The sequence below is a fragment of the Penicillium hordei genome (genome assembly GCF_028827395.1).
Source record: "Penicillium hordei strain IBT 12815 chromosome Unknown utg000004l_segment0_segment0, whole genome shotgun sequence".
Taxonomy (NCBI): domain Eukaryota; kingdom Fungi; phylum Ascomycota; class Eurotiomycetes; order Eurotiales; family Aspergillaceae; genus Penicillium; species Penicillium hordei.
Genome location: NW_026623145.1, coordinates 2421109 through 2448795, shown reverse-complemented (window position 1 = coordinate 2448795; position 27687 = coordinate 2421109). Strand labels below are relative to the sequence as shown.

Below are 27687 nucleotides of genomic sequence, written 5' to 3'. Positions count from 1 at the left end.
TCATACCACGTGCACACTGGCATTTTTGAGTTTGCAGATATTTGCTACTGCCTGTTCTCTCGTAATAGTACTATCGAGAAGATGGACGGCCTGGATATTCCATGCAACTAGGGCTGTGTGTCTCGGATTGTCAAAACCTTGCAAAGAGAGCCAATGATGAAGATTGAGCATCGGGAATCTTATTTTCTAGTTTGGTCGCAGTCAGGTCGGTTCGCAGGACGTGCATTAGGGTTATGCTCCCCGACGCGCTGTCATGTTTTATCTTGGTGTAACCCGATCCAGCCTCAGAGTATACGAGCGCCCCACGTGTGTGGCTTGCATAGTAATAGTCCTATCTCGTAGATTTTGATGTTTTCTTTTTCCTGAGATTTCAGCTGGTTTGTCCAGGATTGTCGATTACCGTGAGAGTATTGACACAGTGCATGCATGTTGAGTGGATCGTTGATCTGACCATTAGGGTTGTAGTAGCCGGGTTCTGCATTTTGACATGGATCACAGCCAGATGATTACGGCGGGGGTGTTTTTCCTGGACTGGGATCATGGCAATGGGGTTGCGAATTACGTATCATCGTCCGTTCGTGTCAGTCCAAATCACAAAAGGAGGCTTGTATCATAATCTTAGGAAATAAAGAGAAGGATCAGCGATGGGAACCACACATGTCATTGGGTAATTCCTAATGTGCTGCCTGCTTCTAATTACATCAAGTGTTATCTCATTGACTATGCCCTCGTGACTCCTTTCTGTTCTATAAGTTTTGCTCAATCCTGACATACCGCCGTGTACACCCCCTTCCAACTTATTGTATAACTCGTTTATCGCAAGATGTTATTTCTTTCTATTCTTCTTCTAGCCTTTGGGCTAGTCTGCTCTGCTCACCCACTTGAAGAGCGACAGTCAAGGACAACCGAGCCCTTCAAGCTTTATGCGTATGGCCCAGGCATTAGCGGACTGCCTGTTTTCTATAGGAACGGTATCAAATCCCCCCAAACCCCTGAAATCAGCAGAATTGACTGATCCATATCACCTTGACCACAGGTACTGCCCAAGTTGCAGATGGGTCAAAAGTAGACACATCCACAATGGCGGAAATGATCCCTATCAACTGTAAGAACCGAAGATCTCTACCCCATGGGAAAACCACAAGAATCCACAGATCTATATCTAACCATGTACATGTAATAGTCACCGCATCCACTGGAAACACCTTCGTTGCACACCCTAGTGACAGCACCAGTTCTGCCGAGGACTTCACTACCCTCCCGGCCAATACCAACATGTTGTGTCTAGACCGAGGCAATACGGACTCCAACCCAGTCGGATTCACCGGCACGTCCGCGAGGGAGCAATCCAACACAACTAGGCTTAGCAACGTGTGGTCCACGTACGGGAGCTACGTCCTAGTCACTGTGACCGGGGCCAACTTTTACGCGAGACAAACTGGCACGGACGGCTTGTACTCTCTGCTTTGGAGTAGCTCGGCTGAGGCGATGACGGATACTATACCGCTAGTGCTGCGGACTACTGAGCCGGCGACGGCCTCTGTGTTGACCTAACCGAGTTGAGGTTAGATATCCTGGACTTTGGGAGAGTAGAGGGGGGGAGCGGTTATCGATGCATAGCGGGAAGTGGTATGGTGTGTGGTGGCGATGTAGTGAATCAGTCTCGGCTCTACTTACCCGGAGAGTTTATTAAATACGATGTCATGCGGCTAGTAATGTGCTATCACGTATCATCTCTTTACGTTGTCTAGGCTGCATTGTGAGGGAGGGGAATACAAGGGTTTAACCAGCGCATACTATATTATATACGGCATATAGGCTGCATTCGCTAGCTCTAGAATATGGGAGTTACGTATTCTCTAAATTGTTAGATGTAGGTCAAGTGGAAATATATATCTCTCCAAGGATATGTGATTGGAAAACGCTGATCTCCGAAGCACTGGTGGCACTTCGGCAATTCGCTATATATATGCCATAATATATAGCACTTGTTTGGAGTTTCGATTTAGAGCCGCAAGTGGAAATCAAGGGTTGGATATGGCAATGAAAGCCAAATCAATAGATAAACCTCTACAGACAAGTAACAGCCACATATCATCGGGCAGCAACCGGCATGAGAACCCAAGAGCAAACATATGAAAGAACGTAGATTCAACAAATTGCTACACAACCCTATAGCCGATATATGCATGAGGGTAAACCGCGCAGATTGTGTCAGACAAAAGAAAGAAGTACATATACGAGACTTGCAGAAAACGCCTCGTTGCTGTGCGCAGCCGGGAGAGAGGAGAGAAAGCCCAACAAACAATTATCAAGCAAAGTGTTGGTTGTGAAGAGGTCCGGGCATGAAACATAGAATCCACAGGGAATAAAATAGAATAAAGAAACTAGGGAAAAAGTGAACTCAGACCTAGAAAGCGAAGCAAGGCAGATTGACAAAGAAAACAGAACCTGATGCAAACGACAATTGATATCAAAAGCCAAAAGATAGAACTCCCCAGTTCTCCCAGACCCAGAAAACGCCGGAAATAACATGAAAACATGATCCTTGAAGGGAAAAAAAGAAAGAAAAACACCGGATCTCCAATCCCGAACCCTTGGTAAATTGATATCCCGCATAACAAAAAAACATAAAGCAGAATCCATTCTACATCTCTCATCTGTACCGGTCGTCCCTTCTGCGAGACTAAACCCTCGTCGATCGTTTCCGCAGACCAAATTCCTGTTCCTGGAGCTCTCGTATCAAACGAAGACTTTCCTCGTCTGCATCTTCGTCCCCGGTGATGTGTTGAGTATGCTTGTGCTGACGCGGAGATAATGATGTAGGGGCGTGACGATGGAAGTGCTTTTCATACATCGGAGAACTCTTCTTCGCATGTGAAGATGAGGGACGTGATGAAGGTTTTCTCGTCGATGCTGGAACAGGAGTGGTCTTGCGTGCCTCGATCGTGGAAGATGTGGCTCGTGCCGCCGGCTTCGGAGCCCGGGCTGTAGTTGCATCAGGCGCGAACCGATCGACGTGTCGAGGTTGGCGAGACGAATGTCGAGAACTGGAGTTGGGTGTGTGGAGAGCAGTTGACACTTCCCCTTCCACAGACTGTACGGCCTCTCCCTCTTGGACCCCATCCATTTCGTCGGCCAGCGACGTGGGCGGTGACACCAAGGAGGTGTTTGGCTTGGACGAAGACACAGACACGGAGTTTAATTCCTTTGCATCCACAGACTCGGCCTGGAAAGCAGGTGGTGATGCGTACAATGCTTGATTTCGAGGTGCCTGTTCTGCCTCAGGCAGATGCTTAGCCGAGTCAATTTGACTGAAAGGCTCGTGATCATAAGCATCCATCAGGTCGTCTTGCGCCATCAGTTCATCGCCTTCATGATCGAAGAATACTGCAGGCTGTGTCATGGGCGATGTGCTTTCCTGCTTTGCCTTTTTGGCCATGGAAGGCATGTCATCCTCTTCGGCAGGGCGTGCTCGTTTGGCGGAAGCATTCGCACGAGGTTTAGAGCGCTCCTGAGCCTTTATTGGATCTATCCGACCGTACTCATCGTGGATGCAACGGCGCTGGTCTCAGGTTAGTAAGATGAAAAGGAGCAAAAGAAGCCCTTTGGGGGAGGGGAAGGGGGCATCACAAACCTTGCTCTTCCGACAATCATCGCACGCCTTGCTGCGTCCTTTTTTCCCTCCATTGGCTCCGTCAGGGCTTACATCAATGAGACGATTGGCAGCTACCGTGGAGTTGCCCATAACCGCGGATTGAAATCGTGCCGAGCTCTCGAATCGTTCCAGGTCAACAAGATGCGGATTGTTTTGGAACCCAGTTTGCGACGCAATCGCTGCCAAAGAATTCAAAGCAGATACAGCATCCTGTGCCAAGGAGGACGGCGTGCTCACCCCAGAGCCCGGTGTGAAGGCATTGACTGCGATTTGCCCGTTGAGCACCATATCACCGGGTTCATCTTTGTGGCGGCATCGGATGCGTCGTTTGCGACAGGCGTCACATGCAACACGCTTGGGACCAAGACCTGAGGCCCGTTGCACAGTCCGGGGCTTGGGTGTAGCAATATCTTTGATGCTCGTTTCTGGAGCAATACTGAATAGTGGTGCAGGTGTTGCACTTCCATCAGACTGCGCATAAGCAAGGCTGCTGGATGGGGGATTTGGAGTTGCAGGGGCCTCTTCTGAAGGCCACTGAACCGCTTGCCTCTCGGCATAGGTGCGTTGGTTGTCGACGTTGCGTTCAGATCGGCGGCTTGGTCGTCCTGCAGGCTTCTTGTCCGCAATAGAAACCTTGGGATTGCTTTCGATGACGCCAGGTCGAGTCCAAAGGGGCGCTTTTTCGTTACCACGCTTCCAGGCGACCCAAATTCCGAATTTCCTAATCATATCCACAGGATCTCCCGTGCCTTTGGGGATGGAGCGTCTGACTGCGTTCCGAACGTCCATGGAGACGACTCCATCAACGGTATAGCCATTCGCAATGAGTGCAGTCCGTAGCAAATACTTAGTTAACTCAAGTAGGCCCTCCAACTCCGCCTGCGAATAAAACCGTGCATTGTGATGGGGAGACCCTGGAGGTTCCTGGTTGGCGCGTTCTCCAAACTCGTAGTAGATTGGATACTGACGGTGGAACCGATAGTTCTCATCTTGCATGAATGCTTCCATCACATTTGGCGGGACGGGGTCATCCTCTAAATACTTTTGAGCTGTATACCACTGGATCTTTTGGAAGAAAGGGTACCGGAACTTCTTGGGGACTTTGGTCTCCTTTTCGATGTTGAGTATCTTGATTTGCATCCCATAGTTCAGTTTGGTCAAGAAGTTGCCACCAATAACCAAACTGTTTTCTGGGGTCCAAACTGCGTGAATCCAGCCGGACGGAATCAGCATGGTGTCTCCCTCGGAGAGATCCACACGGTAGCACTCCTTGGTCTGGTTTCCAAGGAAAATCGAGTCCTGAGCGGGAGAGTTGCACCACTCCTCGTACTTTTTAAGATGTTTGTCTTTGGGAGGAATGAAGAAGAAAGTCTTCTTGCCCTTCAGAATATGGTAGTACACCGAAGATCCTCCAAAGTCAATGTGAAAGTCGGTATAACAGTCGGCAACAGACATCAGGCAGTAGAACTGAACTTTGGGATATTCGCCAATTGCCTTCAGTTCCTCTGGCCACACGGCATCTTGCAGATCCAAGTCACGCACAACCTTTGGTCGCCGGATGAGTCTGCCAAGTTTGCTCTGCGATACCTCCAAGCTGATGACATTCCGGACAGGCTTGTCCGACTCATTGCTTTCGTAGTAATCGGCCCATTTCTCCATGTTCCACCTTTTGTCCTCTCCTTGCTGAGACTTGACATCGATCACTTCGACCCTTTCTTCAGGTCCGTAAAGCTCTGCTACAGCACGGACAGTGAGACCCCGCGGAATGACCATACCCAAAAGGTCTTGACCACAATCGACTGTTTCTTCAATATGGGTCTCTTGCTCTGGGTGGTTCTCAAGAAGATCATCGAACATCTCTTGAGACGAAGCCTCCTGTACTAGAGATTCAAAGTCTGGATTCTCCGAGGAAACAGACTCGCAGGAGTTCCAGCATGCAGGTATCACAATAGGCTCCGTCCACCCATTTCCTCGTTCGAAGTATTCCGCTGTGACTAGCTCAGGCTTCATTCGGGGGAAATTCTCGGGTTGGAATCGAATCTTCCCTTGTCGAATGGGCTCAAGATAGTGATGCTCCAACGAGTCAGTGGCAGCTTTGACGAGGCCTTGGTTCAGGCCTGCGTAGTCAATAGCTGTCCGGGCCCGCGAGGACTTGCGTACGAAGGTTGTTTGGCCATGAACTGATCGACATTGACGACAGATAAACTTGTCGACTGTGCGAACCTCTCGATCATTCTTGAAGCCGGCGCAAACGATATGGAACCATCGTTTGCATCCATCGCAACTGATCCACGTGTCTTCGTCCTGCTCCTCGGTTTCAACTGGGATGCGCACTAAATGACATGCCCCGCAGATTGCTTGATTGGTATCACCATCTTCCTCTTCCACTTTTGGTGGAATGGGCAGGGGTTTTGGAGGGAATTGAGGTTCTTGGGGATCGGCTGGAAGATGGGTCCTATAAGCACTATGGTGAGGCGTATCAGCTGGTGGATGCCAAGCTTTGCCTTCGTGTTCATCCTCCCAAACGATTGGCGGGAAAGTGCCGGAGCTAGTAGTTGGGCGGATTCCACGGATCGCAGGACGGGATATAAAGGCTGACCCGTCAGAGCGAGAGCGCATGCGGGCATAAGGTATATCCTCGGAATTGTGATTCATCTTGACATCGCTCTGGTCAGGATGTCCAACGGCAGCAAACCCAACTCGAGATTGACGAATTGCATCACCTGCGTAGTGGTGGTAGGTCTCGTCGATGCTGACTCGTTTGGTGTGGTTGCCCGGATGGAAATTAGTAGGCCGCGCGAGATTTAGTAAAAGCTCTGCATCGGTTGTCATGCTTTCAAGCCCAGCTGGGTGTGGGTTTTCTGTCAGCATTCCTGGCCGCGGGCGGGAGGGTGACGGATTTCTCGCCGACCGTGCCCGCTTCGCCGGTCGTTCAGACTCTGCGGAGTCGGGTGGAAACAAGGGAATTGTCGACCGAAGGTTGGGGGAAGGCGGGTTGGGAGGGAGTGATGCAAAGGTAGGACTGGTTGCGAGGGCGATCGTCGCAAGTGTGTCGATAGTCGAGCTTGAGCGGCCATGGCCCGATCGCTGGTGTGAACCACCTTCTGCGGCGACATGTCGATTGTGATTCGAAGGTCGCTGATCGCGATCGAGACTGGCAGCTCGAGGAGAGCCGCGGTTGACCCAAGAGGAGTGAAAATCCGTGGTTGTGGATGGAGTGATAGGTTCGACAGCGCGTAGAGGAGGGGACGGAGTACGGTACTGCGGCGGGCGGCCGCCGATGGGATTCGCGAACGATGCCGCACTCATCATTTTCGCAACCCAGTGAAAGTGTAGGTGAAAGAAAAATAAAGATGGAGTGTCGGATGAGCGAAAAGATGCGCTTGCGGTAGGTGGGTGCAAAGCGGGGATACTGGACCACACGGGCTAGCGAGAGGCCGGCGCAGGCGAAGGGAATGTCATTCCTGGCAGGAGAGCATGCGCACGACGGACCGCAGGTTTATGATTGATATTTGATGAAAGATTGAGGGCGAAGTAGGTGGCCGACGGTGGTCGCGGAGCGTTGAGGGGGTTCGAATCGAGCGGCGGGAGGACAAAGGCGCCGAGAGTCGCGCCGCAACCTGCGGGCAGGTAGGGAAGGGAATCGAATGAGGTCCAGTAGCCAGGAATCGTTTCCTGCCAACTGGATGGGAAATGACAAGTATGCGAATGGATGAAGCGCCGAAAGCGAGAGAGAAGCGGATGAGCGCGAGGTGTTGGGGCAAAGGAGGAAGCGGGAGTCGTAGTAGCAACTTCGAAGGTATGTATACGGTACAGCTGCGGGCTGCTACATTACGTTGTATCCTGCTATCACTTTTACTGTAAACGGATTTAAATTGCATGTATAAGAGATAAAGATCAAAAGGTACTCATTATAACATACGATTGGGTTTACTTGGTTGTTTCCCCCCGATGCTCAATTCTCTGTAGTCCAAAAGAAGTTGGCGACGCCGAGAGCGTCCGTCTTGATGATACAGTCCGATACCATCATGATACCATCACGTGCAAAATTTGGCCGATCACCATACTCATGTCAGTCACATGACCTGGTCACATACGGTTTAAGAACCAACTGCCACTAAACCGGGATAAGTAAGCGCACCGCCAAGACAAACCTCGTGGTTGTCCTTGCGCCTTGCTCGGATCTTCTGCCTCTTCGCTATTCCAACACTGCAACTGATACCTTGCGTATCTTTCTTGTCAACACTTTCATTCAACATCTTCTAGGACTCTCTCGTCTCTGAGAATGAGCCGAAAGCTCGCCCCCGAAGCCAATCGGTACGTGAGAATACTTTTTCAATGCCCCTCCCCCGATCGTCGACACAAGTGCCATTTCGCCATCAACTGCTTGATCGTTGGGTTCAGCAGATCCCTGACTTTTAGAAGTGACTAGCGCTAACCTTTTTATCTTCTTCTACAGGATTCTCTTCGTCAAGAACCTCAAGTATGTACCTGATCATTTCGCTGCTTTGCCCCGGCTCGCTTCTCCGGCGGATCAGCCCTGCAACTCGCCATTTACAATCGCGACCGGGTTGCTGACATCTTTCTCAATAGCTACAACGTAACAGCGGAGCAACTGTTCGACCTGTTTGGCAAATTTGGCCCCATTCGGTAATAGCCACCCATGGTCTCGTGTCTCAGAACCCGATCTAATACCATTTCATTTGCAGTCAAATTCGCCAGGGTATCGCCAATACTTCCAAAGGAACCGCATTCGTCGTCTACGAGGACGTTCACGACGCTAAACAGGCATGCGATAAACTCAATGGCTTCAACTTCCAGAACAGATACTTGGTTGGTACGTATTGCATATGGATCAAGTGAGCACCTGATATTATTTGGAGATGACTAACTTTGGGTGTTATCTATAGTCTTGTATCATCAGCCAGAGAAGATGGTCCGTACGAAAGAGGACATTACGGAAAGGCAGGAGAATTTAGAACGGCTCAAACAGCAACACGGGATAGAATGATGTGACGAATTCTTTTTCTCTTCCCTCTGCTAGCATTTAGCTGTGCATGGTATTGCAACGGCTTTACTATTCAATCGCGGCTTGGTTGAGGGGTTTCCGGCGTTTTTATTCCCTGGGGGTTTTTTTTTCTTATTTCAGAGGGTTCGATGGTGGGCGAGGCTGGTTCTGGTCGTCATATATTGACCCAGAAATTACCGTGCGAACAACACGCTGGCGAGATCTGATTTCTTCTTATGTTTATTCTATTTAACCATTACTACTATTACTCTCTTCGTCAATTCGACCCTCCACTTTGCTCCAACATTCTCTGTGCTATAGCTAGATGCTAGGTGCGAAGGCTTCTGCGAATGCCACACTACTGCAAGTGACAAGATATTCGAGTCTTGAGCTGTTTTCGAGCTTTGCTCGAGCTTTGTGTCATCTGGATCTACGATATCAAGCTAAAGCTAGGGTCTATCTATCTAGGTAGGGCTGGCGCATCACTGAGCAGTACCCACTCTTCTGTAGGGGAATTTTAAGCTTGGCATCGACTTGGACTCTGTGTATAAAACATATCAAAATCCAGATCTAAGTAGATAGTAAAATAAAAATATCATGCCAAGACTAAAGACTCTTAAAATAGCCGTACTGCCATCCAAAAACCCTGGAAGGGAAATGTTATCGGCCTTGTCGATCCCGCTGCGGGGATCCTGACACCGCCTAGGGCGCAGCACCGCGCAAACTCACTTCACTTGACCCTCACCCTTTTTCCATATCTTGTTTTTTTTTTCTCTCTTTCTATCCCACACAAAAAGGAACTACTTTTTACAAGTTTAGGCTTGTTCCTACTCATCCGCTTGTCTGGTTCATTGCCACTCACTTCGATGTCACGCGTATGACGTTCGGCTGTCTCCGCCTTTCATAAACCTTCCAAGGTTCCAAGGCCCTGCCTGGGGTTACTAGGCCCTTACTGTTACTACCATCTGGTTTCCAGCATATGTCGCGTTCCAACTGAGATTCCTCACTATCTTTCTGGTTTTACCAGATTAAGAAATGATGGACACCGCGACCAGCTCGTTGGCTTCGATAGCGACGACCAAACTCATCGCGGCCACCACCCCAACTTCCTCTAGCGTACACACACTATACTATCATGGAACAAATTCTTCAAGCCCAGGGCAGGATCCAAACGGCGAAGGAGGTGAATGCAAGCTGCTTGGTCCATTCTCTGTGTTTGTTCAGATTGCCCTCGGTGGCCTCGCATTATTATCCCTAGTCTATAAGAGATGGAGAGAACGACCACAGCGCCCGTTAAAGATTTGGGCCTTTGACGTCTCAAAACAAGTCTCCGGGTCTGTGATGCTTCACATGCTGAATCTGGTCATGTCCATGTTTTCTGCGGGCAAGCTAGAGATTCGAAGCTCATACAAGCCGAACCCATGCTCATTCTACTTACTGAACCTTGGGATCGACGTGCGTGACTCCCGATCTTGTTTTTATCTCTTTTTTTGAGGAGCTTCTGGCTAACAGATGCAACAGACTACCCTCGGTATCCCCATTCTGATTCTCCTTCTCCGCGTTCTCAACTATTTGGCATCCTACACACCTCTTGCAAACCCCCCAGAATCAATAGAGTCGGGCAATTATGGCCAACCCCCACGCATAACATGGTGGCTCAAACAGGCCATCGTTTATTTCATGGGATTGCTCGGCATGAAGATATGCGTGTTCTTCCTCATTGAGCTCTTACCTTTCATTGTCAAGGTCGGCGACTGGGCTCTGAGGTGGACAGAAGGAAACGCTGCTGTGCAGATCTTCTTCGTCATGCTTCTTTTCCCAGTCATCATGAACGCCATTCAGTATTATATCATCGACATATTCATCAAGAAACCAGTCTCACAATACGCGGTGGATGACGCGGTTGGAGATGCTACCACAGACGATGATGCTCACCGCCGGGAGGCTCTTCTTGCTGGCCTGGACGAGTCATATTCAACTGATTCTGATGATGAAGAAGCCGGGAAATCTCCGGGAACCACATCGCAACCGAAGGCTACTGCAGACGCTCTTCAGGTATCCGAGCATTTACTTCCTGAAGATCACAATCCTGTTCCTCCGTATGAACCTCCGAGTTCGGGTAGCAGTACTGATGAACGTGACTCGAAAGCTAGTGTAACACATCACTGAATATTGCTTTGTGTTCTAACTTTGGAAATTTCGTACTTGTTTTGTTTTCAATGTTTGGTGTTACTAATAGTCTTTAACGTGTATACGATTTTTCACTCTTGAATATTACTATGATTAACACCGTTTCCCCTGCTATCTAGTGTGCGTTTGGATAACTGTTGGTTGTATTGCTCGTAATTGAACCTTGGACATCCAATGGGATATTATGTTTCTTGCCACCCTTTCCATGTGGAAAAAGTTACTCCTTGTCTCTTATTATGGCTCTTCTCATCAATTCTTTCTAAAGACGGCGAAAAAGATGTCAAATGGGTGTCTTAGAGCTTATTTAGATGGCCGTTGATAACATCCTGAGTTATCGCCTTATATCTAAGGCAACAATATATGCCGCCTTCCACACCGCTCTGATCTGCCCATTCTGGAAAAATCAAAGAAGAAAAATATTCAAGCTCCGCCTGAGGAACATTCGCAGCCTAGGATTGCATTATTGCATTCAAGTATCAATTTGGTGACCGAGTCTGCAAGCAATTGTACTTGATTGGCAGATATCCTCACACCAACCACTATGCCTAACGTAGGGCTAAAAGAAAAGTCCAAGCGGACGACCACTCGGTCTCCGTTCGAGAACACTACAGCCGATATCCGCCCGCAGGACTCGGATGTCGAGATGGACGACGAAACCAGCTCGGATGAGGACGATGTGCCCGAGAAAGATGAGGCGGAGAAGAAGCTAGAGCGTATGCTTTTTGGCGACGATGAGGGGTTCATGGGCGCATTGAAGAACCAACAAGATCGTGAGGCCGGTATGGCCCTCACTCTGCACAGTGATGACGAGAGCGATGCCAGCGAAGATGCCGAGGAAGGCGAGGGCCAGGATTTGGCTGCTCTAGCCGATTCAGACGTATGCGACTCCTCTCCCATGCGTTTACAGATCTCGGGATTTCGATCTAACAATTTTGTTTTAATCTAGCTTTTCTTCCTTGACTCCGGTGCACCTCCCACCACTGATTTCATCCCATCGCCGGAAACCCCGTCGGACGCCGAGGACGACGACGAAGAAGAAGATGACGAACCCGCAGTATGGTACGATAGCGACGACGAGCGCCTCGCCGTGTCGCTAGCAAGCCAAGCCAGACTGCGCAAATTGCGCAACACCGAAGCCGAAGATGTAGTCAACGGCAAGGAATACGTCCGACGACTGCGCAGACAGTTCACACGCCTGCACCCGACACCGGAGTGGGCCACGCCTGAGCTCAAGCGCCGCAAGACGGACTCGGACTCGGGCAGCGAGGAGGAAATTGACTCGGACGACGAGAACGAGAATCTCTCTATGCAGCCTCTAGCCAAGCTCCTCCAAAATGCCTCCGACCTGACGCGCATAGAAGACAACGCGCGCTCCAACACAAAGCGCAAGCTGCGCCAGGAAGTCATCGACATCCAGAGACTGAAGGACATCGGAAAATCCCAACCCTCCTCCGTCGACTCCCTGGCCTTCCACCCGCACTACCCGCTCCTGCTCTCCTCCGGACCAGCCTCTACCCTTTTCCTACACCACATCTCTCCCTCCGCACCCGCACCAAACCCTCTCCTCACCTCCCTGCACATCAAGCGCACACCAATCCACACGTCCGCCTTCGCCGCACCCACAGGCAACAAAATCTTCGCCTCGGGCCGCCGACGCTACTTCCACATCTGGGACCTGGACACCGGTAAAGTGGACAAAGTCAACGGCTCCTCCGACCGCAAGGAAGAGCAAAAGTCCATGGAGCGCTTCAAGCTCTCTCCATGCGGCCGCTTCGTCGGCCTAGTCGGCACAGCCCGCAAGGGCGGCGGTCTGATCAACGTCCTGGACGCCAACACCGCGCAGTGGATCGCACAGGTGCGCGTCGACGGCCGCGGCGGCGTCGCAGACTTTGCCTGGTGGTCTGACGGCGAGGGTATGACAGTCGTGTCGAAGAACGGTGAGGTCTCTGAGTGGGATGGACGTGTCGGCCGTGTTGTTGCGCGCTGGGTCGATGCCGGTGCTGTCGGCACCACGGTTCTCAGCCTTGGTGGTCGCTCGGGCCGGACTCAGCTTGGTGGGGATCGGTGGGTTGCAATTGGTTCTTCCAGTGGTATTGTTAACGTTTATGATCGTCGCGAGTGGGCGGCTGCGTATGCGAATGCTTCTGCTGCTGAGAAGGATTCTCCGGCTCAGTCGGGTATCCCGCGTAACCCTGACCCGGTGCGTGTGCTTGATCAGCTCACTACCCCTATTAGCCACTTGGTCTTTGCGCCTGATGGGCAGATGATGGTTATGGCGAGTCGGTGGAAGCGTGATGCATTGCGTCTTGGTATGTTTTCTGGCTCTGCTTGTAATTTGTCTTTTGTGTCTTCCTTGCTAACGGTCTTTCTTTTAGTTCACCTTCCTACCTGCACGGTATACCGTAACTGGCCTACTTCCAATACGCCATTGGGTCGCATTTCCTCGGTGGCTATCTCACCGAACTCGGGGCAGTTGGCTGTTGGTAATGAGCAAGGTGGTATCCGACTCTGGGAGATTCGGGGATAGAGTTCCCGTACTGAATAAAATATTTATGTTTTCTCGTCATATATTTACTACCCCAATAGTGGAAGATGCTTTTCATTCTGTTTTACAGTTGCAGCCGTCAATCCATATCTCCAAGGTTGGTATAGAGTTAGGGCTGGATCTCAATCGCTGCCTGGGCCTGTATACCAAGCATCGTCCAAACCTCGTTCTACAGTAATAGATTAAAAACAAAGCAAGATAGCACCTAAGCATTACCCAAATATAAACGCAATGATACTTTCGTAATAGGCCAATCGTTTTTTTGAGATTGTTCGTAGCTTTCTAGCAAAGAGAAGCAAACACGCAGAACGCCCAGGATCCAAAAGATAAGAGTAGGGTGGGAATAAAAGCCAGTAAACACGCCATAGCACATGCAAGTCGTGTCAAATTGAATGAAGGGCCATGATCTCATTCGTGAGAAGGTTCTATACTGTTGGCCTTGGTTAAGGATTTCCAGTAACAAAGGGGGTATCTGGGGCAAACATCAAAGAAAAAAGCGCAGGAAAGGAAAATAAAAAAATAGCTCAGCAAGGATCACCCCCGGCGTGCTTTGCTAAATTTGGGGTTGGGTATAAATTGGTGTGGTTTCAGAAGATTCTGAGGATAGGTGAAGGAGATATGGGGTAGATAATTTGTAACCATAATAGACGAGTGAGACTTGAGAGATTCCTAGGTTGAATGGATCTCCACAAAAAGCTACTCTCCCGGTCTGCTTGGACCCCACCGTTGAGGTCGCTTTCCTTGCTCGACATAGTTCTTGATGATGCAGGGAGCACGATCGGGGCCCTGACACACCTTGTGGCGGTTGAGATGCTTGAACTTCGGGCCAAGGGGTCCGTTCACGAAATGGTACTGGCCTGCAAATCGATACTGACGATTATCGCCTAGTGGGTAGAACTTGTCACCCCAATGGCCCCTGTAATGAAACCATTCCGTGGGGGCAGAGGGGCTGAAGGTGGAGGCTCGCAGATTCTCGCTGTCGAAGTCATAGGTATAGGCCTGCGAGTTGAGGAGGGGATCCCATAGTGGACCGCGGTCGGTTAAATCGTGCAGCAGTCCCCAGGGGAGAAGGTACTCGTGCACTCCGGCCGTGGCGTACATGGCATGGCTACCCTCGGCAGAGTAAATAACGGGCTGACAAGGTAAAGTTAGTGAAAGTATACTTGCTACTTGTGTCATTTGTGTCCTTACCCGTTTCCCGATCTTCTCAACGGCTTCGTAGCTATAAGCCTCTCCGCCTTGGTGGGCGCTGAAGAAGAGCGCTTTTGGTTTGCCATTGTGGAATCGCACCAGACAATGCTCCCAGTCACCGACATGATTGCCGAACCGCACGTTGACAACAGTATTACCGAGGTTGAAGCTGTAAAAGTAGAACCAGAACGCATCGACGATTCCATTGCCTTTGTCCATTACCACCAGGATTGCAGGGGCGTCGCTTCGACCACCGGCACCACCATCGTTGATCTCCTCTCCACCGTAACGTTTGCGGATCTCCTCTTTGAGTATTTGCTGAGCTTGAGAATGTTCATCGGTGTTTGATTCGTGTACCTCTGCAGCCTCTTGTTGCAATTGGTGAAAATCGTACCACTTGGCACGGTCTTCCTCCGTGTCACCGGGAATTTCACCATCGACTCGACCATCCCAATCAGCCCAGGATTCTTCCTTGTGATTCTCATCTGTTTGTGGGATATTCCTGTCACCCTCCAGCCATGGTGGACGCGTCTGTACATCATCATTGCTCGTCAAGAAAACGTGTCTGGACCCCCACTTGTTCAACTCATCCAGATCGGCCAACGTCGGATGGTCCCATTGGGCCTGAATAGGAGTGTAATTCAGGGTCGGGGTAGTATGATGCAAGTGCTCTGCGATGTCCCCCGGCCAGAACTGCTCGCCAGAATAAAGGTGAACGAGTGGGGCATAGTGGAAAACATAGTCCGGGATCTGCCGCCGAGCCCGCTCTTCGGCATCCCACTCGGACTCACTAGCCCCGCTAAGCCAAAAGGACCGCCATGGTGCCTCTGGCTCGACGTCTTGCGCATTTACCCACTCCGCTGGATCGCGATGTCCGAATTCACCGTGTACGGTTTGTAAATGGGCTGCACCACAGATGCCGAGCCATCGGCAGGATTTACGGTCGAACCACGAGCGCGAGCTCGCGATCCAGCTCCGCTCCTCCCGATCTTCCGCAGACCAGACAAAAGCAGCCGGCCGGAGTACGTGGATTATGCTGTTAATGGATACATAAGCGATCAGGGTCGAGAGCATGGCAATTGTTGCCTTGGCCTTCCGGGTCATCTGCTGGAGCGAGTCGACATAGACTGTCAGGGCCGAAGAACTATGTGGGGTATGTTCATAGACCGCGATTTCGGGAATTGCAGTCGAGGCTAGGGGTTCAATGCAGTGGTATTCAAATGGTAGGGCTGCAGCGGTCGGGCATTCCCCAGGAACTATGGTGGGACGAGAGATAACGAGGGTTGGGACCAGGAGGGTGCACAACAGGACCGCGGGGTACCCTATATAAAAACACAGGTCCCTTTGTTAGCGAACTCCCGGTGTTCCGAGTCCTAGAATATTTCCCAATCAAGGAGTTCCAAAAAAGGCAAAAAGAAAAGGAAAGAGCGACGGCAAGAATCAATATTTTGAACTGGTCAGACCGGGAGCGAACGGAAATGCAGAAAAGTCATAGCCAAGCCGGATGCGATATACCGAGTGCATAGGAGTATCCGTCGAGAGCCGGAGGCGGAAGCGACGGGAACTTACAAAATGACCCCATTCTCCTTGTCTTAAGTTGTTGCGGTGAAAAGAGAGTGGGCTTGGTTTTTGGTTTTTTTTTTTCCGTAAGGCTGAAAGGCTGGGCATCACACTACTTAGTTCTAGACAAGATTGTATAATCTTGGACATGTATATGGATGTACTCCCAAAATGATTTCTAATCTGTGTTTTTTTTAAATAGTGCATTATGGCCGGAAAAGTCAAAAAGAAAGTCAATTCTATAGGGATAACCCCTCCAATTGAAACATCAAGAAATGCACATGTTGCCATATTTGCCACCAGGTCGAATGTTGATTTTGTCCCAATTGGGAAAAGAGGGGAAGATCAGCCCTGATCTCACCGCTTGCAGAAAGCTGACTCATCTTTATCTTATCTGCGGTTTTTGTTCCAGACCAGTCAGATTATCACCTTGCATTTCATGGATACAATGGTCGACTCCGAATCCGAAGAATATGAATATGAATATGGCACAGAGACTGAGGTGGGAATAATTAACTTGATCCTCTCTCAATATCGCTATATCGCTAATCAATTAATAGAGCTTTTATCTCAACCTGGATCTGACCGCCCACCATGGCCCAGTGCGCCCTCCACGCCGTCGTCCAAAAGGAGCAACGCCTCTGGAGGAAACACAGAACCCTGCAGATGATATAAGCCAAGCTTTTCCAAGCGAAGCTTATCCTCCGATCGAGAGCGCCGAGACCGGCAATCTCGTGAACGAACGAATCCAAATTCTCGACCTCCACACGACCAACCCAATCATCTCATACCACAACCAAATGTTCAGTTGCTCCTGGGCCGATCAAATTGGCACCGAACTAGTTTTTGCCAGTCCAGATGCAGAAACCGATCCGGATAACCACTTCCTCCAACCGCTACACCGTGGCCCCTCCTACGAGCTTATAGCCGCCAACAGCGTGAAGATCCTCGGTCGGAAGGCACAGCTCGCCCCCAGCGCTGGACTAGCACAAGCCCAAGGCCCTGCCGAGGGACCCTCAACCACAGGTTCTACCGTCGAGTCCACGGCTTCTCAGGATGCCGAACCCCTCGGAGTACCCCGTCGTCCCGCGGCGCCATCCCACCAGGCACAGTTCCTCCACAGGTTGCAGCAGATCAAGAACGCCAAGGGGGAGGGCGATACCGTTCGCACGGTCATGAGTACACGTCGGCAGGTGAATATGACGGATAGACAGCAAGGCTGGGCCCGTACCGAGGCGCAGCTTGCTGAGATCGAGCGGCTGAACGAACGTGCTTCGAGAGGGGACTCGGAGGCCAAGGCGACTCTTGAAATGCTGATTCAAGAGCTCAATCCTGACGAGGCAGAGTCTGATTCCGACTTGGAGTTAACGTCTGATAGCGATGATCTTACTTCATGAATGTGCAGATCGACAGTGTGCTGACCTCGACACAGAATTCGGGTCTAGGTCTAGACCCTGTGTCGTTTGGGTCCACCATCCGGGGCCTGAAAAAGCCACCGGATGTCGGAATCTCACTGAGTCTGCGTTGTAGTCTCTCCGCTATTGCTACGTAGCCGACTTGTATTGTCACGTGGAAGTGCCGGGGATCGAGGAACTGACGAAGAGATATTGATATCCTTGCTAGAAGTAAAGAGACTACTTTCGTGATGGTGACACGCCACTGACTCTCTCTTTCTACGATATTGGAGGAATGGCATCACAACCTGGGACAATCGTCCCAAAATAAGCAATCACTGGAGATAAGCCCCCAACTTGGCCAAGGGAACAGCCAATCGATGGAGCCATTTTAGCTACGCTAAACATTTACTGTCTAGGTGGATCTAGAGGGTAGCACCATCCACAAATCCAATGCAGGAATGAAAATCTTGTTCCCGTTAAGAAAAATCACTAATCACACAAACCATGATAACACATAGATTGCTCTTCAAACCAATTGTATCCTGTATCCAATGCTCCCCTTTTGGCATCTAGAACCTCTCCACAGAGCACAGAGCAGGTTGTGCGACCCCATCTTGTTCCTCACTGTGAGACTGGTGACGTCGGGATCGGCATATCTTCACATGCACCAAGCAGACGGTTCATTGCTCGCGTCAGACTACAGCTTCCACGCTGTATATCTCGTACTATGTATTTGGTACTTTGTATTTCTCACACACAAAAGTAGTGTTCTAGCAACCCTTACGTCAGTCATGGTCACACTGTATCTTCGACTTCCCGAGGTCGAGTCCAAGTTCTGGACTGTTTGGGTTCTTTTTTACAGCAATTACAGTTGTAGTAGCAAAGCCATGAAAGGGAGTATAATATAGAGTCGGTGCTAAGTATACACCGGGCAAAAAGGTATACAGAGTAGTATAATAATATCCAATTTTCATTTCTGATTTGGAAAGCCCAGGGAAACCCAAAATTAAGAACACCAATTCCCCAGACTTTTAAAGGCGCCCCATCGCGCAAAACCAGAACCAGATAATAAGTGTCCGCGCCGCCATGCAACACGCTAAATCCAACAGGCGACAAGCAAAAGGAAAGACATAAGGCTAACAAGCATCGCGGATATCAAGTCAAGAACGAATAGGAAAAAAAAAATCAAAGAGAGAGAGCAACGGACAGGACAAGGCGAATCCACCAAACGGTTCTAAAAGTCCAAGTGCGCAAGACCATTATCAGGGAATCTTAGATGATGGTACAACAATTTCTTCTTGGAAAGACCAAGAAGAAGAACATATTGAAAGGATGGTGAGAACGAAACCCGAAATCGAGAAAAAGAGCTTGAATCACTCCAGGCTCAAGCTCGGGATATTATTGTAGCAAGCCTTGCCCTTGGAGAAGGCAACGGGCGATGGCGGAGGCGCGGGAGGCATGTCGTCGATGAGAATTGAGCGAGTCTTCTCTGTCTTTTGGTTTGAGGCTGTCATGGCGCGGGAGATGTCCTGCGACATTGAGAAGGAGGGAGACATGACGGGGGTTGCGGTCTTGGTTGCGACGGTGGCCATTGTATTGTATTTGGATTTCTTGATTGAAGGTGTAAAGGTTGAGAGGATAGAGTAGGACTCTTCGAGTTTTGGTGTTTAAATATGTTGAAGAATGAAGTTGTTGGCTTGTGGGATTTTATACTTGGGAAAGTATGGAATTGATCGGCAACCTCGGCTGGAATTTGAGGTGTGTATAAGGCCGGATTATTCTTGGAGCTATATTCACGAGATCGAAGGTCAGCTTTCTGTTTGTGCAGAGTGCTTGTGCTTTGTACTTGGATTTGGCATATGCTCCGGTATAGATGAAGCTTGTGGCTCCGAAGTTGCCCGAGGCCCGGTTTCGGTGGATCGGATCGGAGGGAGCGATGTGATGTGGCAAGTGATGACGGGAGTTATACTTACAAGGATGAAAGAAATTATTGGGTTCAGGTATTTGCGAGGTGTAATAGTACCAAGGGTTGATGGGAGGTGAGAAGTGAGTTGTGGTTGGGATGATAGGGTGTAGTTGTGACAGTAAGAGACTCGATTAACTTGATTATTGCAGTGATAGTATTGCTCCGGTAGAAGACTTGGAAGACAATCAAAGCGAACGATGATAGCAAAGCTGTTGACAGTGCTTGATATGTAGTATTTGAAAATAATTGCACAAGAGGATGAACAGAACTAGAAGAAAAGGCAAGACGATTTCAGGGTCAACGGGTCGTTTATATTTTTTTCTCCTATCAATAAATAATAATCTAAAAAAAAAGAGATATGAGACACCCCAAAACAGATAATCAAATTCAAATAAAAAAAGTCATCCCCGTAAAAGTGTGGAGGAGTACATTCCGTGGGGAAACACGAAAGTACCCAGTACACGCATACCTGGCCAGGCCTAATGCTTACTCCCTAGGGATCTGCCCGCTAAGCCTATTCGCCTCATTCTAAACCGCCCAATGACCCAGTTATCGTGGTAGGGATGGAGAACATTCCCCATCGGAACAGCGGGAGCCCAACCCGGAAAGCCTGTCGGGGAGAAATAAAAAACAAAGGAGATGGGGCCTGACGCGTTCGTGTGGGGGAGATGACCCAGGGGTGAGAATCGATGAATCAAATTGATATTATGTATTGCGTTATTGACATTATTTGCCATAGAAACAACTAGTTTGGAAGACGGGAACAGCTAGCGAAAGCCGATTAAACCGGTTGAATCGGCAAAGTTTTATTTCAAAAACTAATGCATTAGTGCTAGTTTAAGGGTTGTATTCTATGATTCTACGCCTTCTAGCGTTTCCCGGAGAAAACTCGCTGTTGACCTCGGCACGAGAGCGGATACGGGTGATCCCTTTCGAGAACAAAAACTGGGGCCCAGCGACCAGATTGCCGGACTAATGGAAGGGATTTTTCCGTTGCGGTGTAGGGGGTTGGCTGGGGGGTGGCGACAGGAATCGGAGCTATTATTTGACATGACGTGAAATATATATATGTATGTTGTACTCTGCCGGGGAAAAGGTATCATCCGATTTTGGAGGCGTTGCCATTTTCACCGTCTATTGAAAGCACTTAAATCAGGACTTTTTCTCTTTTGACGTGCTCACCGTCTCCCGAGGTGCATTGCTAATCAGGACGATCTTCTAAAAATTGAGACAAGATTGCCCGAAGACACTTGGGTTGAGTTGTATATGATAAAAGGGGCAGCTCAAGTACCGGTAGACCCGCCTATAGTGCAACACCAATGCAACACACGACAAAACTTGTATGAAATAGTATATCGCATGGCGCCACATATAAACCGGTAATAGTTTTGGAACTTCGGCTAAATCACCAGGGAGAGCAGTGGACCACGCCAGGGGCCGAAACAGTCTGAGGCGCATATCAAATCCTTTGAGGTGTGTTTACATCGTGTCATCGTGTACGGAGTAGTACGAGTACGGAGTCGGATGCCCAACCCAGGGATACGATCCATGATCCGGGGTTAGCTTTTTCCTAATGATTCACCGTCACCTCCTTGGTAAATTCAGGGGCACAAACGTTGAGCTACAAAAGTACTAAAATCCTCTTGACCGTTCAACCGTTGATCGACGTCCGAATAGGGAACTCCACAATTCTTCTCCCCCGGATTCAAGGGGCCACTGTAGTGATTTGACTATTTTCAATATGCAATGCACTCCACCCCACTGGTACATACGGACTCACAATGGATAAGTTGTCTGGGGGAAAGGGGGGAGTGTTACTCTAGAATCTCTAGAATGTCCATTCCACATATTTTGATTTCCTGATTTCCTGGGTGCCGGGTCTCCGACGGTGATCTAAGGCGCATTTCTTGGGCATTTTGGACCTCCTTGGATCGCGGATGGGCTTCCCCGTAGTATCTGCTTATAATAGCAACATTAATATACTATGGAGTATCATATTGCGGTATCAGGAACTTCTGCGCTATGTCTAGTATACTTGCATATCGAGGTGCACCATGTACCTCGTGAAGTGTTGTAGATAATAACATTCTTTTCGTCTTTTGGTGACCACGTAAGATAAGCTCTCGGCATGGTGACTTGTCCTTTTCACCGCTCGTTTACAGATACCCTTGACCATGTACTTGCGATAGATTGTAGAGATAGGGCCAAAGAGCGGGAGTGACGAGCTGGCTGCTCAGTGTGTTGTTAGATACACTATTTTCGACATTTGCGGCGCTAACCGTGGGATGGATTCGTCAGGTACAAGATGTACAACACATCCCATGCATCGTGGATGCATGGTTATGAGCTGACGTGATCATGGGCTACTAGCTATTCGGACTACTTGAGAACATACATATTTGAATCAATGTTGGTCTACCCAACACCTCAGGTTAACTTGTCTGCCTTATCGACTGATGGGGTATCCTTGTAGGTGCTAGACTTGATAGTAGGCAGTCTTGGGCATACCTACAATAAGTACCCTGGTGTACCCCTCCAGCCAAGTACATATATGTATGACAAGGCGAACACAGGGCTGATGCGATCGATACGCAGGGGGCAGTTCGATCGGAAGAGATCGAGACCAGATAATCGACTCTTTGGCCCTGCTGGGAGGGGTGCCCGATCTACAGATTAGCACTGACGAATTGTTGGATTTGGAATCGCGTTCGATTCTGGCCCTTGCACACCTTCGAAGATCTTTATCTAATTATGACATCCCTTGGACTTGTCACGATCTTTCAGGAACGAGAGCCCTACTTTGGACCTGCAACCCTGAACTCTATGCCACTTCCCACCTTGCAGAGAATATGTTTTCAAAAATGCAAGCTGACTATCTTCTAGATGATCTTCTGACCTGCTAGTGCCCCGTGTCCTGTCTTGGAAGTTGACCGCACAAACTTCTCGCTAACTGCCAACACCAGTGAAATATATCCAGGACAGCTGTGAATTTGGCGTCCGAGCTCGGGTCAGATGGTGACACCAATCAGGCCCCAGGAAACCTTGGGAAACATGGGGAAGACTTTCTATGTGTCAAGCAAACCAGATCAACCAAAGTAAATTGAAGAAAACCTGGGGGGATCGGAAGGCTATCCGAGCGGGAGTGGTCTTCAGAAGAGAAAATTGAGAAAAATGCCTGAGGCTTTTCAAATTTTACGTCACGGGAACGGAATATCATTTCCCCTAGAGGACAGCAATTACTTCATATCTCGGAGACCGGCGGGCCCTTCCAATCGCAGGCCCGCCGAGAGTCCGCAATCACGTAAAGGCCCCCGCCATGAATTTCTTGGGATGTGTAAAAAAAAGGTATACGATATAGTTGTTGGGGTAAAGAGGTCCCAAATGCGCCATTTCTAACGAATAACGATGTACAACCGAAGACTGTGCACTGTGTAGAAGACGAGGGTTATGTTTACCCCGCAAGTCGTCCAGGTACCAGCCCTGGGGAGCCCCTCCGGTTGGAGATATGACATACACATGGAGGGATATGTTAATTGTGTGTGACCGGCTCTTCTATCACCGGCCCGGTGACATTCGCAAAGATCGCATCAAATTGCAATTGGCCTTGGCCAAACGTGTCAAACTCGTCAAACTATCTCCCAATGGCGAAAATCCCCGGACCGAGACAGCCACCAGTGGATCTGAATGAGTAGGGCAGTCGATCACGATGCGATCTGGGGGGTACACCATTCGGGCTGGAACATTGAGAATGAGGCATTTAGCATCATCAAAACAACTCCGAAGTTTCTTATCCCAGCCGAGTGGATTCTCCATGACACATTGCATTCCACGATATTTGATAGAGATCGCATCATTCCAAGGTCCTCCTGTATACATCGTCCATACAACCAGAGTAGGACATCTCAGGTGACTGTTCTTTTTTTTTTAGGTCCAAGTCTCTTGCAGGTCACCCGCTCACCTCTCTTTTGCCCCTGTTCCTGTGAACTAGTTCGCCTCAGCCACGTTCCAGACTTTTGAGGCAATTTTTTTCCCTCACTATCGGCCCGCATGACGCAGCGGGATTTTTCTATCGGCTTGAGCTCGGAAGGAGGGGCGATGAGGTCCAATCAGCGTGTAATGTATCGCCGCTTCTTAGTCAAAAGTGGACAGAGAATGAGCGTTTTGGGGTGGAACAAAGTGGAACTGCGGATCACAATGGGCTTCGAGACCTCTATACGGTCGAACCTCCCGCCTACCATCGGTTATAACTGGTCAAGGGGGTGGGACATAATGTAATAATAATAGAAATAAATTCAAGAGTATTAATAGGGATAATAGAGATTAAAATATGGGATTAATAGAGATAAGTACTATTAAAAGTTATCAAGGTGACAATCAAGTTTCTGTATAAAAGGACTAGGGTTCCCCGGATTTTCTGGTTGCTCTAATCCAAAAAACATCTTTCCCCTTTCCCATCACCTTCAGTCCATGGCGACGATCGGTGATCCTTGTATTTGCAAGTAAGTCTTCTCCTTCTCCTTGCCTCTCCTTGCTTGTTATCTCCACTTGCCTGGTGGAGATAAGAACATTCTTTGTGTCGCCTTATCTCATCACACGTGCCGACTCGATGATTCATCTCAGCTACTAATTGACTTAATATAGCTTCTTTCATCTTCTCGCTCTTACGTGTTAAGAGATTTTCCTGACATACTACATCATGTCGTCTCCCGCAACCACCCCGCTGTCGGGGACTCCCACTAGCAATGGCGCGAGCTTGCCTTCTCGTCCTCAGGCTAAGCTCTTTGCGAGCCAGGATGGAAGCTCCGGCTCGGGCACCCCCATCGGTTTCCAACGCTTCCCCCCTCACAACAAGCACTTAGATCATGCCGTTGGAAGTGCTTTGCGACAACCGTCCCCGCAGCCCACTCACCTGGGTATTCCCGGTACCCCGCACCGTGTGCTCTCCGAGGAGGACCCGGGCTATATCGCGGCTACCTTCGAGGGCAAGCAAAAGCAGATGGAACAAGGTCAGTGGAATTGACGGGTGGTACCGAGATGATACAATTGGCTAATTCCCAGCAGTTATGGACATATTGGAGGAGAAGGGCTTCTTCCCCAGTGACTTTGTCATCTCCGAAACCACCTGGTTCTATAACAAGCTTGGCATCGACGATACATACTTCCAGACCGAGTCTGTGGATGCTATTGTGACCCAGATTCTATCCCTCTACGCCGCCAAAGTCGCCGCCTATGCCCGCGATGATAAGCAGTTGGAGATTCGTCTGGACAAAGAGGCCGAGGACCATGCTGTCTACATCGATACCAGCAAGCCCGGTACGGTTTCTGTCGATGGCCCACGCTACGAGCAGCGCATCGACGAGAAGTACGTCAACCACTCCAAGGGTGCCAACAGTTACCGCGTGGAGACTTTCCGCTCGCCTAGCACTCTGCCAGGCGACAATGGCCAGCAGCTCCGCTGCTACTTCGTGTACAAGTGCCTGTTTGCCAACCCCAACCCCTCACCGAATGAGACCAACATCGATATCATTGGCGAGAAGCGCTTCCTGCAGAAGGCTACCCCCAACACCAAGGCGATTTACCAGGAAATTATCGCCACCGCCGTTGGTCGCTCCGGTCCCGTCATTGAGATGTTCGAGATCGAGGGAAGCCGGGAAAAGCGTCTGGTGATTGCGTATCGCCAGGGATCCGCCATGGGCTTGTTCAGTGCCCTGTCAGATTTGTACCACTACTATCGCTTGACCAGCTCGCGCAAGTACCTGGAGAATTTCTCCAACGGAATCACTGTGATTTCGCTCTACCTGCGTCCCTCAGACAACTCCGAGATCTCTGCCAAATTCCCTCCCATTGAGGCTGCTATCCACCAGATCATGAAGGAGGTCTCCCTCTTGTACTGTATCCCTCAGAACCGCTTCCAGGGCCACTTCGCCACTGGTCGTCTGAGCTTGCAGGAGACAATCTACGCTCACTGCGCCTGGGTGTTCGTACAACAGTTCCTTAACCGTCTGGGTTCAGAATACACCTCGTTGGCTGCTCTTTTGGACAGCAACAACAGTGTGCACGCAGAGTTGCTCTCAAAGATCAAGAAGCGTTTGCGTACGGAGACATTCACTGCTGATTACATCTTTGAGATTATCAACAAATACCCCGAGCTGATCCACAAGCTCTACCTTGACTTCGCCAACACCCACTACGTTCAGACCCAGGAGTCTGGTGATGACTTCCTCCCCACCCTCAGTTACCTGCGTCTGCAGGTCGACGAGGTCCTCGATGGTGCCAAGCTGAAGCAGCTCATCCGTGGCACCGCCCTCAACGAGCACGACGAGATGGTTATGACCTCCTTCCGCGTGTTCAACGCCTCCATCCTCAAAACCAACTTCTTCACCCCGACCAAGGTGGCTCTCAGCTTCCGCTTGAAGCCGGACTTCTTGCCAGAGCACGAATACCCCCAGCCCCTATACGGCATGTTCCTTGTCATCAGCTCCGAGTTCCGCGGTTTCCACCTGCGGTTCCGTGACATTGCTCGTGGCGGTATCCGTATCGTCAAGAGTCGAAACGGCGAAGCATACAACATCAACGCTCGTTCGTTGTTCGATGAGAACTACAACTTGGCCAATACCCAACAGCGCAAGAACAAGGATATCCCCGAAGGCGGTGCCAAGGGTGTCATCCTCTTGGATGCTGACCACCAGGACAAGGCGCGGGTCGCCTTCGAGAAGTACATTGACAGTATTCTCGATCTGCTCCTGCCCCCCGTCAGCCCCGGTATCAAGGATCCGATCGTTGACCTGCATGGTAAGGACGAGATTCTCTTCATGGGCCCCGACGAGAACACCGCTGAGCTCGTCAACTGGGCCACCGAGCACGCTCGCGGCCGTGGAGCTCCCTGGTGGAAGTCGTTCTTCACTGGCAAGAGCCCTAAGCTGGGTGGTATTCCCCACGATGCTTACGGCATGACTACCCTCTCGGTCCGTCAGTACGTGCTCGGAATTCAGCGCAAGCTGAACATCGACCCCTCTACACAGCTCAAGCTGCAGACCGGTGGTCCCGACGGTGATCTTGGATCCAACGAGATTCTTCTCTCCAACGAGAAGTACGGAGCCATTGTTGATGGGGCCGGTGTGATCTACGACCCGAACGGTCTTAACCACGCAGAGCTCCTTCGCCTGGCCAAGAAGCGCGCGATGATTTCAGAGTTCGACTTGACAAAGCTGTCCCCCGAGGGCTACCGCGTCCTGGTCGACGAGAAGAACGTCAAGCTCCCTAGCGGCGAGGTCGTCCACAACGGCATGATCTTCCGTAACACATACCACCTGCGCTCACAGGAGAAGTTCGACGTGTTCGTGCCCTGCGGTGGCCGCCCCGAGTCCATCGACCTTGCAACCGTCGGCAAGCTCATCAGGGACAACAAGTCTGTCATCCCCTTCATCGTCGAAGGTGCCAACCTGTTCATCACCCAGGACGCCAAGCTGCGCCTCGAGAAGGCCGGCTGCATCCTGTACAAGGATGCCTCTGCTAACAAGGGTGGTGTGACATCTTCCTCCCTGGAAGTCCTCGCGTCGCTGTCTTTCAACGACGAGGAGTTCGTCGAGAACATGTGCATCCGGGAGGACGGCACCGTCCCCGACTTTTACAAGGAATACGTCCGTGACGTGCAGGATGTCATCAAGTCGAACGCCGCTCTCGAGTTCGAGGCCATCTGGCGCGAACACGAGCAGACTGGTGTGCTTCGCAGTGTACTCAGTGATCGTCTCAGCTTGGCCATCACCAAGCTGGACGAGGAACTTCAGATGACTGAGCTCTGGGACAATGTTGCGCTCCGTCGCTCTGTTCTTAGCGATGCTCTGCCCCGTCGTCTGTTGGAGAAGATCGGTCTGGAAACCATCCTGGAACGTGTATGTCTTCCCCCTTCTATTTTCTATCTCATTTTTGAATCCCCGCTAATCAATCCCAGGTCCCTGAGAACTACCTCCGTGCCATCTTCGGCAGCTACCTGGCCAGCCGCTTCGTGTACGAGTACGGCAACCGGCCTAGCCAGTTCTCCTTCTTTGACTTCATGACCAAGCGCATGGCTAAGCTTCAGTCGTAAGCTTTTGGAAGTAAATATTCCTGATGCGAAAGAGCTCGTTTGACTGCTTTGACATTATTATTTTTTTTCTTCCTTTTTGACGAGAA

At 50.0% G+C, this 27687-nt stretch overlaps 9 protein-coding genes across 9 annotated transcripts; 6 read left to right on the top strand and 3 right to left on the bottom strand.

Annotated features, from left to right (window-relative positions):
- Window positions 1-823: 823 nt before the first annotated feature.
- N7537_008145 (uncharacterized protein) lies at window positions 824-1554 on the top strand (the record flags this gene model as incomplete). Its single annotated transcript, XM_056899200.1, has 2 exons — window positions 824-971; window positions 1184-1554. 2 exons carry the CDS (start codon window positions 824-826, stop codon window positions 1552-1554), a joined length of 519 nt encoding a protein of 172 aa, XP_056751276.1.
- A 1132-nt stretch (window positions 1555-2686) lies between these two features.
- Window positions 2687-6970, bottom strand: jhd1 ([Histone H3]-lysine-36 demethylase; the record flags this gene model as incomplete). Its single annotated transcript, XM_056899199.1, has 2 exons — window positions 2687-3565; window positions 3638-6970. 2 exons carry the CDS (start codon window positions 6968-6970, stop codon window positions 2687-2689), a joined length of 4212 nt encoding a protein of 1403 aa, XP_056751275.1.
- Window positions 6971-7943: 973 nt separating this feature from the next.
- N7537_008143 (putative pre-mRNA branch site protein p14) lies at window positions 7944-8669 on the top strand (the record flags this gene model as incomplete). Its single annotated transcript, XM_056899198.1, has 5 exons — window positions 7944-7975; window positions 8118-8141; window positions 8252-8308; window positions 8368-8495; window positions 8569-8669. The coding sequence occupies 5 exons, from the start codon at window positions 7944-7946 to the stop codon at window positions 8667-8669; spliced, it is 342 nt and encodes a 113-aa protein (XP_056751274.1).
- Window positions 8670-9701: 1032 nt separating this feature from the next.
- On the top strand, window positions 9702-10835 carry N7537_008142 (STIMATE family protein; the record flags this gene model as incomplete). Its single annotated transcript, XM_056899197.1, has 2 exons — window positions 9702-10121; window positions 10188-10835. 2 exons carry the CDS (start codon window positions 9702-9704, stop codon window positions 10833-10835), a joined length of 1068 nt encoding a protein of 355 aa, XP_056751273.1.
- Window positions 10836-11397: 562 nt separating this feature from the next.
- Window positions 11398-13383, top strand: N7537_008141 (WD40 repeat domain-containing protein; the record flags this gene model as incomplete). The annotated part of the gene is made up of 3 exons (XM_056899196.1): window positions 11398-11733; window positions 11803-13165; window positions 13232-13383. The coding sequence occupies 3 exons, from the start codon at window positions 11398-11400 to the stop codon at window positions 13381-13383; spliced, it is 1851 nt and encodes a 616-aa protein (XP_056751272.1).
- A 714-nt stretch (window positions 13384-14097) lies between these two features.
- N7537_008140 (uncharacterized protein) lies at window positions 14098-15912 on the bottom strand (the record flags this gene model as incomplete). The annotated part of the gene is made up of 2 exons (XM_056899195.1): window positions 14098-14535; window positions 14593-15912. Coding segments are annotated over 2 exons (1758 nt in total), but the record flags the coding sequence as incomplete, so codon positions are not given.
- Window positions 15913-16600: 688 nt separating this feature from the next.
- Window positions 16601-17549, top strand: N7537_008139 (TFIIIC subunit 6 family protein; the record flags this gene model as incomplete). Its single annotated transcript, XM_056899194.1, has 2 exons — window positions 16601-16654; window positions 16713-17549. 2 exons carry the CDS (start codon window positions 16601-16603, stop codon window positions 17547-17549), a joined length of 891 nt encoding a protein of 296 aa, XP_056751270.1.
- Window positions 17550-18922: 1373 nt separating this feature from the next.
- Window positions 18923-19141, bottom strand: N7537_008138 (uncharacterized protein; the record flags this gene model as incomplete). Its single annotated transcript, XM_056899193.1, has 1 exon — window positions 18923-19141. One exon carries the CDS (start codon window positions 19139-19141, stop codon window positions 18923-18925), a length of 219 nt encoding a protein of 72 aa, XP_056751269.1.
- Window positions 19142-24211: 5070 nt separating this feature from the next.
- N7537_008137 (glutamate dehydrogenase (NAD(+))) lies at window positions 24212-27601 on the top strand (the record flags this gene model as incomplete). The annotated part of the gene is made up of 3 exons (XM_056899192.1): window positions 24212-24521; window positions 24577-27407; window positions 27467-27601. 3 exons carry the CDS (start codon window positions 24212-24214, stop codon window positions 27599-27601), a joined length of 3276 nt encoding a protein of 1091 aa, XP_056751268.1.
- Window positions 27602-27687: the final 86 nt, after the last annotated feature.